The sequence below is a fragment of the Polyodon spathula genome, chromosome 8, assembly GCF_017654505.1.
Source record: "Polyodon spathula isolate WHYD16114869_AA chromosome 8, ASM1765450v1, whole genome shotgun sequence".
NCBI classification, from domain to species: Eukaryota; Metazoa; Chordata; class Actinopteri; order Acipenseriformes; family Polyodontidae; genus Polyodon; species Polyodon spathula.
The window spans coordinates 24,735,484-24,747,685 of record NC_054541.1 but is presented as its reverse complement, the minus strand read 5'-3'; the positions used below and the strand labels follow the sequence as shown (position 1 = coordinate 24,747,685).

The 12,202-nt window shown below is 35.8% G+C and overlaps 1 protein-coding gene across 1 annotated transcript; it reads right to left on the bottom strand.

The window, feature by feature from the left end:
- Positions 1–1,341: 1,341 nt before the first annotated feature.
- kxd1 (KxDL motif containing 1) lies at positions 1,342–3,883 on the bottom strand. Its single transcript, XM_041257272.1, has 5 exons — positions 3,701–3,883; positions 3,093–3,210; positions 2,629–2,781; positions 2,204–2,250; positions 1,342–2,023 (listed from the first exon to the last, which is right to left on the bottom strand). Exons 2-5 carry the CDS (start codon positions 3,185–3,187, stop codon positions 1,773–1,775), a joined length of 546 nt encoding a protein of 181 aa, XP_041113206.1. The 5' UTR covers positions 3,188–3,210; positions 3,701–3,883; the 3' UTR covers positions 1,342–1,772.
- Positions 3,884–12,202: the final 8,319 nt, after the last annotated feature.

Genomic DNA, 12,202 nt, shown 5'->3' with positions numbered 1-12,202 from the left:
TTAAGAGCTGAAAAAAATATATATATAATTAAGCTAGTTATCAGTTCAATTAAAGGTTTAATTAAGTAATTGAGAGCTTGGTTGGAATGAAAACCAGCAGACACAGGGGGTCCCCAGGACCGAGTTTGAGAAGCCCTGGTTTAGATGGTGCACTAAGCATCAGTAAATAGGACTGCCAGCACGCTCAATCTTCCACTATTGGACTGTTTGGTATAGAAAAAATGTACAATTACAATACATGTAGATATGGGATGATATGAAAAATATTTGGAATGATTAAATTGGAATTGTCACAGGGTATTTCATCTTCACCCTGCGTATCTCTCTGCACCTGTGAAGAAGGGCCCGTTAATGTAACAATACTTGCATTAAGCCAATATGCTGACTGAACTGCAATGAGTCTTATTTGACATTCCTGGGAGAGATTCTTGTGTATCAACCCAATGCTGTTACTACCAATAGCTCCTTCTATTGGGCCAGCAAATTGGGCACAAACAATGTAATTAGGGTAATCATGGGGCAGAGGATGGCCACATGCTCTGCTCAATTGCTGTTGGCATTCCTTGACAAAATAGTTTCTGCTCTGTCGAGTAATTCTGTACATGACCACCAGCCATGACTTCTTTGGTATGAATATTACACCTTTACATACTTGGATGACTCGATTTCATATCTGATTACATTTACAGCTTTGATAAATTCTTGCTCTGATTAATGGTCTCGGATAAATACATTTTGTATATACTATGCAAAACTATCAAGATAATTACATATTTTATTTATTTATTTTTTTGCAGAAAAAATGGAAATGATTACTCACATAAATCCTTTGAACTATAACAAACTGGAATAAATTGGTTTGAGGTTTACAGATAGTCTCCATTCTCTGCTACCTACTAAACCTGAGGATCAGCTAATCCCCAACTCATTTGTTCATTGCAATTGGGTCAAACTTAATCCACAGCTGGGGATGATCCTCAATAAAGTACTGTACTAGCTTTCCCGAAGTTAGTACACTTGGTGCAGACTAACTCATAATGTTCGTTGCAACTGACCCAACGTCTTTGAAATAAAAAAATGGGCAAAGGCAATCATTAGCATCACCTACTTAGGACTGCTATTTTATTGCAAGAGTTGCAAATGCCATACCAGTGATCTTTTATTTATATCGTTTCACGTGAACATGTCAATCAGTGGTTGGATTTAATGTCACCTTGTGCCACAAAACCTTTTTCAGTAAATCTATCTTCAGCATTTAAAAATAAAACAGTAATCTATTTAGTACTAATAAATACATGAACTGTATCATGTATGATTGCATTGTTAATGAATACAAAAATATTAATAAAAAAACTGTTTATTTATACAGCTGTTTATATTGTAAAACCAGCATCCTCAGTTTCACTGAATACTTTTTGTGACAAGCTGGTCCTACAACTTTTCAAATGATTTTTCACATTATGGGTTTAAGATGGCAATGTTTAAAACAAGACAGCACTTAATTCAAAGTGTATTCATCTGCCTTTCGATCTTGAAAAAGCTTAGGGTACTTAATGTAAAACAGAACAATCTCTATTAGGTGTTATGCTTCCTGGTTACAGTCAAGCAACATCTCACACAGTACAGCTGCATTAGCTTTTCTCTTGTTAATGCCAATTAAATATGTGATATCAACTAGTGTTCATCCCCAGACAGATTAATATTAACAACACATTTGTAATACAACTCATGTCAGGATAGATTTTGTTTTAAAATGTAATGCTGCTGTTCCTCTATTCCTTTTCTGGATCATGTTGTTCTTCATCTTCATCGTAAGGTTTCCTTTGTCCATTACAAGTAGGGGTTTCTGGCAGTTCCTGAGAAAACTCTTCAGAGCAACGGCTCATCGACAGGGATAAGATATCCGGACTGGTGTCACAAGATTCTGTGCTCTGTTCTGATGTGGCTGTCGTGGTTGCTGTGCTTGGAGGTATGGGATCAAAATCATCATTATCGTCTTCAAGAATTGGAGATTCGTGAACATCTAATTAAAATAATAAAAACATTTACAGGTGAATTCACAGAAAATGTTCCACTGAATCCAATAACTAATTTATCTGAACTTCAACAAAGAGCTTTCCTTTGTCAAACGAAAACTTGTGTATTTTTTAAAAGGGGTATCAGCCAATACATATGTCACAAATATGTCACAAAGAGCACTTACTGTTAAAGGTATCTGGGTATTGTTTTGAAATCTTGCTCTTCAGTGTCCTGCAGATTAAAAATAATTATTATTGGTTAAACCATAACTGGACTTCCACCTTATCTGCTTTAAAGAAAACAGCAACAATTTGTTATGTGTTTGCAGGTGCACAATGACTGCCATATTCCATCCTAGAAGTGTGGAAAGGAGCTACATAAATTCATGTTCCACCAGAACTGTACCATGGTATCAGATTGGTACTTTTAGTCTGTGTGTGAGTTTGATCTGCCCTTTAGCTTCCACTCCACTGTGCACAGGCATAATATTTTTAGTTTATTTTCACTTTCATGTGTTTTTTGTACTGTGTAATTTTGCCCCTTCTATTCTGCCACCCCCACCAGAGGCTGCTACTCAGCCAAGCCTTCCCACTACAGTACTCGAGGCACCTGATTCGCCTGAAGATGCTGTCAAGGTCCTTCTTCATCTCCACCAGTGTTCTCGTATGGTGTTGAAATCGGTCATTCATCTGCTGCAGACGTACGTTCGACAGCCCATTAAAGTTTAGGAGCATCTCATTTGTCTTTTCAAATCGATCAAGCCTGCAAGACATGTAAACCAAATCACAGAATTCCAGCTTAAAGAGGAAGTAGATTCCAAATGTCTTCCAGTCCCGCCTAATCTATAGATACAGTACACGCAGGGTTGAAAGGTTACATTGTCATGTGATTTGTATCATCAACAGATGGAGGAAATGTTGGGTCCACTTGAGCTGGACTCTCCGGTTAAAATGTATTTGGCCAAAGAGTTTTTTCGTCTTCTTCCTTAAATCTTAATAAACACATACAAGTCAGGTCATGCTGCAGACGGGCTGGTTTCACTTCAATAAACACCTGTTTTTAATATTACTCACATGTGCCTCTGAGCTTGGATAATGGCATTCACATCCTCTGAGTTCACCATGCTCAGCATCCTTCCACAAAACATGCCAGAAGCTGTGGGATCCATAATGCTCTTCTTTGTTCAAAATACTGCAATAAAGAAAAGCACCCTGTTACAATATCCACAGTACACAAGGGTATTAAGCAAGGTATGAGGATATAGGCCCTATCCTGTAAACAAGCCCCAGGTAAAATCTTCTGGTTTAGTACCTTCTGTCCTTAAGTTACAGCAAAAACTACAGTGTAACACTGCCTTTCCGATAGAGAAGGCCAATAAATAGACCATCTGAAAGAATTCAGTAACCATAAAAGATTTAAATGAAAAATGTATGTATATATATATATATATATATATATATATATATATATATATATATATATTGCATTTTTAAGACAGTATCATAGATAACTAACGTTTTTAAAAGCCCTCCAAATTAATGAACATAAAAAGAGTGCAGAACAATGTGTTTGCTCGCTTTTATACTGTGCATATATTTGTCTACGACGCCTTATCTTATCTCTCAAACAAACAAGCTATCTGGACACACAAACAACCGAACAAAGTACATTTAACAATTACCAATCAGTGTACAGACGTCCTTATAATCCCTTCTTTCACTGTTTTGAGTATGCAGCTGTAACAGTCCGAGTTTATCCATCTGCTTTAAATTGGGTACTATAATAACACATGCCTACTATTGTCAGTATAACTTCAGATTATCCGCTATCAGTCCAACCACAGCGGTACTCGCACTGCACTTCCGTATTGTGTGAACTTAACAAAGGTACTTCCTGCTGCACAGGGAAACCACGTGGGAACCGAAGAGGATGTGGTGGGGTTGGGCTGCAATCCACAAAGATTAAGTTTTTCTTAAGATAGATATTTTTTCTTACGTAAGATTTTTACTTAAGTTCTATTCATGAAGGGTGATAATGTAATTCTTAGCTGCTAAATTCTTAAGCCGTTAAAAAGGAATTTCATAACCCGTTACCAAGGAAGCTAAACTAGCTAATAACACTCAATATATTTTTGTAACTAGCCCACTGTACACGGGTTTTCTTTTCTCATGCTGCCAAGTTAGTTTCAGTGCGTGTAAATAAATAGCGTTTTGTACCCTTTTGCATGTAACAGAAAGCCTAAATTATGTACAAAACTGACTTATGGATGAAACTCGGGTAGACAAACTACAGTTACAGTACTGTAAATAAGAAGTTCTGGATAGCAGTCAACTACTGATATGACGTTGTTTTTTTTATCTTGTTAACAACTTAATTGTAATGTTCTTCTAAACTATTTCACTATTACAATAGTGACAATGCTTCATTGTGTAAACCAATAATTATTTTTGCATGGCGGCTGGCTGTACCCTGAAGCCATATTGAAAATATCTGTAGGTCCTGTCACCCCTTGGTTTCACATCCTTAGGCAATTTTGTGCATTATATTCCCTACAGATAATAGCAGGTGCATTTATGTTAATTAAGCCTATTGATCAGTAGGGGAGAGACAGGTAGTGTGAATGTAGGAGATAGCAAAATCATTATCTATATAGGGCAATTAGAAAGTAAGTTTACAACATCAACGCACCATACTGTGTGGTAAACTTACTTTCTAATCATCCAACCTGTCCCACACCTGTGTACATATATATATATATATAATATATATATATATATATATATATATATCCTAGCCAAAGATCAGGCTTCTGAGGTAGCAGGAGGGGAAAAAAAAAACAACAAAAAAACCCAGCAAACTTAGAATATGCAACTAATAGTCCAGGAGTAATCAGTTAGTGAAATTAAGAATCATTTAGCTCATTTATTTACTCAATACCATATCTCAGTACTGTGTGGCATTAATAATGCTAGAAACAGTCCCTGACAGTGTAGATTGATTGGATTGAGTTGTGCTTACATGTTACAGAGATAGTATGTAAATATGCATTTTTTTTTGTATTACACTTATCTTTGTGTGTGTATGCATGTATATAATGCCAGCTTTGAAGTGGTTCCTTAAGCACAGCGTCAGAAGAGAAGTATATGAAATAACATTAATATTTGAAGGCATCCAGAACTAGAATACAAGAGCATCCAGTACTGTACGCCAAACACTGAAGTTTGATTTGTTTGTTGTTTCTTTACTTTCTGGGGTGCTGTAGAAGCTGCTTTTGATTTATTAGGGTGTTGTAATATTTGTGGTCAACTCTTTACCAACCCCACCAACCTTTCTGGGGAGCAAGGAAAGATCCTGACCTTGAACTGGGAGAGTAATAGATCAAACCCCTTCCTTCCCTCAAAAGAACCCTTATATCTCTCACTTAGCACAATTATTAAGTAAAAAAAGGAATAAATTAATATCTTTTATCCACCCTTCTTTAGAAGCAAACACACATGCAACTTGTTTATTAAATGATGTTTTTGTAAACATGTATTTAATAGATTATGTCTAATACTTTACTGTAGGCTGACACCTTGGTGATGACAGTTGGAACGTTGGAGACACTGTTTGCTGCCCAAGCTTACAATGCCAAATAGATAAAACACTCCACCTTTCTGGCATACATCAATATATAGTACTGTAGATATTGCAGGTGTAAGTGACACATTAATTACAGTAATAAATAAAAGACAGACATAGGAATATATTTCATTAATGAAAATGTAAATTTACAAAATGTAACTGATTAAAATAATTTAGGTAATTTAATAACAAAACAACGGTAACACTTTAATGGCCACACATTCCTAAGTTAAGGATTCTTAAACTACGAGTCTCGATCCAAAGTGAGTCAAAATGCAGCTTTAATTCCTAGGTCATTGTTCTGCAAGACAAAAAAAAAAAAAATGTAAAACTTGCTTGTAAGATATATTGCAGTTTGATGACATCTAAATATAATATTCAGAGGTGTACATAGAGATTGATAGACAGGTAGACAATTATACACAAACAATAGGAATATACAAAATGTAAGTAACTTACTAAATGTACTTTTGATTTATTTTTCAATGTGATATTTTGTGACAGCTATAAATTAACTTGGGTGACAGCATCGGACAATAAGAAATACATGTATATAATAATAAAAGCATGCCCCTTGTTGGTAACAGAAAATAAACATGCAGATAACACGTAATGTATTTGAATTACCAAAGAAAAAGTATACATTGCAATACATTGTTTCCAACAGTTTGATATATTTAACATATAATCGCAACTTCTGTTTAGAACAGAATGTTACAATGAAATGTTAATACTTACTTCAATAACAACTGTTTGCGTCAAAAAACAGAAAGGCATTGATTAGACCTTTTCAAATAGGTTTGGTTGTGGGATGTGTTATATTTAACATATAAGCCATGTACTATTTTTTTCTAAGTGATCTAGAATAGGATATAGGATCAAGGATTTCAAATCAGAAGTCATTATTTAAACTGCTTTTACATTGCAAAATGTTTACATTAGTTCCGCCTCCATCTGGAGAAACAGTTTCAAAACTGAGCATAAAATAAAAACAGTAAAAAAAAAAAAAAAAAAACAGCATTCCGGAAGTATTTTTAAAAATCATACATAAAGGTTTTTTTTTTTTTTTTTTTTTTAAATAAAACCTAAAAATAAAAAGTAAATTCATTATTCCCAATCCTTATCTTTCGGATGAATTATAGATCAGAGTTATGGTGGGTAGATGGGATATAGATGTTTCAAATGTGTGACTGAATTTTGCTGTAATGGCAGATACAATTAATCAGGAACTTGTAGTTAAAAAAAAAAAAAAACCACCATATATATATATATATCTATTATATATATATATAATTATATATTATCATATAAATATATATAATATATATATATATATATATATTATATATATCACTATATATATATATACACACCACATATGTATAATATAATGTACTTATATATATTTATATATATATATATATATATATATATATATATATATATATATATATATATATATACACACATATATATATATATATATATATATATATATATATATACATATATATATATATATACATATATATATATATATATATATATATACATATATATATATATATATATATATATATATATACATTATATATATATATATATATATATACATATATATATATATATATATATATATATATATATGTGTATATATACATATATACATATATACATGTATAATATATCTGTTATATATATGTATATGTATATATATATATATATAAACAGGATAACAGAGGGCTGAGACTCAGAGACAATGTAAAGTCAAAAATAGTTATTTGTCAAACAAAAATAATCAAATAAATAAGCGCACAAGGGCCAACAGAAGAGGTTCAAACAGAAATAAGTGAACTTACAAAGTAAATGGTCAGGTTCCAAGTCTTTAAACAAGACACACCTTTCTTCTAAACACCTTTCTTCTAAACACACCCTCCTCCAGCCAGGCCCTCTCCCCTGGCTTTTATCCCCTGTGGCTGGAGCCCAATTGATCAATAATTACTAATTATTCAATTAGAGCTCCAGCCACATTCTCACATGTTTTCCTGGCAGGGAGGAATTTAACCCCCTCCCTGCCAGTTCCAAACACATTCATATAGATGGGGCAGTTCCCCATCACACTCACCCACCCCAGCCCTAAACCAATTACATGGAGGCATTCACTGTAATCATGGCTATGACTCATTGAAAAAAAAAAAAAAATTGCTAGTTGGACAGCTGAGATATGATGCATTTTCTAATCGATACCGTGTCTAAATTGGAGCACGTCTGAGGTAAAGGTTAACACTGGTAACTTGCTCAAGTCAGACTCATGTATCAGCAGAGGCAGCACATACCTTACAAGTAGTAGAAGCAGCTGCCCCAGCACACAAGTTGGTTGACTGTATGTCATCACCCCAGTAAGTTTTACAAGGAGTGCTAGCGACAAAAGGAAGATTGACCTGATACAACTTTCCAGGCATTTTCTTTTGTACAAAAAGAGAAATAAAAAGAGTTATTAATATCACAGCTGATCATGATATGTTGTAAAGAGCGTGTCAAGGTCCTATACAGTAGAAAGATAAAACCAATCAATGCAGTTACATTTTTCACCCCAAGCCACTCCTTTGTTCAGTGATGACAGCAAGTAGTCCTGCTTGCTGAAAAAGCACATTTCCACAACACAGCAACCCCACTTCAGACCATGAACTTAAATCAAAGACCTTGTAAATACAAGCCATTTTCCAAAAACTGAACTGGGCAAGTCTTTGTAAAACTTTCACAAACTCCTTTGCTTAGCATTCTGTGAACTACCAGAAGCCATCTGCATTTCAGATACATGGATAGATTCTTTAAGATGCCAGGATGTTTACTGGGGCCCATCTCTGCACCAAAGTCCTTGAAGTCCAATTGAATGACAGAGTTTAACGGAGCCACAGTTCTCCAATGGCAGCTATAGCAACACATTTTATAAGGAGGTTTGATAATTTTGCATGTGCTATCAATATACTCATAGGGTAATGTAAAGTGCTTGAATTAAGTACGTTTAAATGAAAGACCTGGTCAGTATGTGCCAGTTGCCCATCTCAACATATAAACATCATACTACCTAGTTGGTTTTCGATTGCCCAAGATGCAATTCTAAAAAAAAAAAAAAAAAAAAAAAAAAAAAAAAAAAAAAAAAAAAATGGCTGGGGAGGAGAAATCCATGTCCTACAAGATATCCAACAACTAGTTGACTAAAAAGATTATCTGTGGCTTAATTTACTCATATCCACCCAACAACACATTGCCACAGCCCTACTTGAGAGATTTTGCTCACCCTTGTTTTTCCCTGCTGGCCAAGTCCTGCAAATGTAGCCGATGAGGAAAGCAGCATTGAACAGCTTACTGTGCTGTCAATTCTTAAGATGGTTCAAACAGCCAAAGCCCCAGAAACCCAACATCTCACATTTAAAAGAACAAGATAAAGTGGGTAAGGGTAAAACTCCCAGAATTAAAGAAATGAAAACCACCCTATAACATTCTTGTGATCATTTTCAGAATTGTCCATCACATTATACCACGAAATAATGTTATATGTAAGCAATAAGGCATGACAGGGTGTGGGATATACTCTGATATCCATATGCCCGGAAGTGCCTTTATTGCGCTTATAAAATGGATCAACCGACATTACAAAACAAGACAACCCCCCCCCCCCCCCCCCCCCCCCCCCCCCCCCCCCACCCCCCCCCCCCCCCCCCCCCCCCCCCCCCCCCCCCCCCCCCCCCCCCCCCCCCCCCCCCCCCCCCCCCCCCCCGTAAAAACATGTTTTAATTAACAAAAAAGTATTTTTTAGTAAATATCCTTCCACCTCTGCCTGACTTAACAAAAATAATCCCTTAAAACATACAAAAATAAAACCAAAAATGCAAAAATTAAAAAAAAAATTCAGATGTTGAATTGAACATTGTCATTGAAAGTACAGTTTTGATTCGTTACACTTCTTGTAATTCTTGGTTTATTCATTACATTTGAAAGTAGAATATTACTGCCCATTTTATTCATGACAAAGCGCAAATGAGCCTGCCTTTAAATCACGCAGACCCTTCCTCACAAGACCTGCAACAGTATCATTTGAGAGTGCGTTTTTTTTTAATAATCCTTTGTTATCTGGGGTAGTAACAGGAGGTATCCATACTAGATTTGTGATACATCTTCACAGAAAGACGTTATTTGCATGGAATACCCGGTTACTTAACAAACTGACTTTGCAATTTACAGCTTGGTAACATGGAGAACTACTGGGCCAGTGAGTGAGTGTTAAGAAACAATTTGAAACAATGCAGGGCACAGCAGAAGACATGATACCCCCATACCTGGACACATTTAAAAGGTATGACAGGAACTGTCGAGATGAATTTATAAATGTTCAGCATCAGATCACACAGCTGCGCAGGGGGTGGGTCCAGTGGTAGCAGGCAGGCAGACCGAAGAACGGACAGCGGGAGCAACGGCAACAAAACATATTTTAACCCCAAAGTCTCTTTTAAGAGGGACCCAAATCTTTTGTGAAAAGCTGAAAGTTTAAGAGATTTTTTAAACTATTTTGAAAATGGGATAGAAACGCCGTAGTTCAGGGAGAAGAATGTTTGCCAATAAAAGCAACTCTTCCCTGATGTATGCTATTTAACAGAAAGCAGTGATGTGGGTAATGGCAATTTAAGTTTAGCCCTGAGTTCATAGCAAGACCAACAGCTATTGTAGGTGTGTGAAGAAAACTATTAAAGTTGTCTTAAAGTGTAAGTAGAAACTGACAAAAGTTAACTGTGGACACTTCATTGTATCTTGTATATCCCCTTTGTGTAGGAATTCATGATTTTATACAAAAGTAAAAAAAAAAAAAAAAAAAAAAAAAAAAAAAAAAAGGTCTAACAGTCTATAGTCTATAAGGTCTATATTCAAGAGCAATTCAGAAGTGTAAAAATAACAGAATAAATCAAATCTATACATACTATTGATGCTAAACAGGACAGAATCCTGATAATCCTCATATTCCTCATCATTGTCTACTTTGAGATCATCAGCCTCGATATGACCTACAAAATAAAAACGGAATGTACTCAAACCTCCAATCTGTGGTGCAAATTAGAACAAGAAAGTTTACAAGTGAGAGGAGGCCATCCGGCCCATCTTGCTCATTTGGTTGTTAGTAGTTTATTGATTTCAGAATCTCAACAAGCAGTTTCTTGAAGGATCCCAGGGTGTCAGCTTCAACAAAATTACTGGGGAGTTGGTTCCAGACTCCCACAATTCTCTGTGCAACACCCGACCTTTTGTCATTAGCTGTAAGTGTTGTAAACTTTGTTGCTTTTCTGGAAGGAGAACCCACCCCTAACCAGCATGTCATCAACAAGTGCATAAAGGCTCTGTGTGTTATTCTCCCATATCGCTTTTGTTTCGGCCTCCCCAGCCACCACCTTGGAGCGTGCCTCGTCCCAATCTGCGGCACTGGCATGCATGTAACTGTTCATGTTTTTCCAGCCGGCCTCGCACAGGTAGCCGTCAAGCACCTCCTGCCAAATTTATCTTTCATTCAGGCTCTGAGCGCCCATCACAGTTAATTAAATCATCTGCAATTGCAATCAATAAATCATTCAATCATTGTGGATTCTCTGTGTTCAAATTCCATTTCAGAACTGTTCATTGTTCCCTACACAGTCTTTCCACATGGTTGAGAATGGAATTCTCAGTCACAACCTCTAGGCCCTAAATAATTAAGTATGCTGTACTTTCAATATTTTGACAATACTTATAACTGAATTCATTGTAAAAGTTCTACAAACCTAGGTATAAAAGTTTACTCACTTTTTAATTTTGAGTGAATCCATTCCAAGAAGACTCCAACTCTAATATATGCACCAGGCTTCTTAGCCCTTGCACAGCCAACACCACAGCTACTGTAATCACACTCTGGACTGCATACTGCCGCTCTTTATTCAGGCACACACCAAGGGCCTGCCAGAGTCACCCTAAAACAGCAACACCCAGACTTCACACCTCCTGCTCGTCAAGCAAAATCATGCCTGGCTATAGGATAATTTGATCTAAAGTGGAAGAAATTTGTGGTTGACGGTCAGTAGTCTGGGAATAGCATGTCTCAATGTACCATCCTACAATGCACAAGTAGTGCAACTGCACCAGTTTATTTTGGCAACCCTTTTGAAACTGATACTTAACTGTTCCCAATACCTACCTGACATGAGTCTTTGCCACCAGTTCCAGGGTATCCAGCATGCATCATTCTAGCAGTTATACCTGGCTGGCCTGAGTAGAAGGAATGTGCACAATTTACTGAATTCAGGATAGGAACTTTCAGCTGCTTTCAATTACTTTCTTATTGTACAGTATTAAGTTTTCCGCTCCGATAGACCACAGCATGAAAATGTTTGTTATTTAGTAAACTACCATCTAAATTAATTGTCTATACACTGCATACAAATAATTCATTTTATAGTTAAGACACATTAAACCTTTAGTTTTTATATTGACTAACATGGCAATGGTATTAAGATACACCACTATTTAAATCAATGTA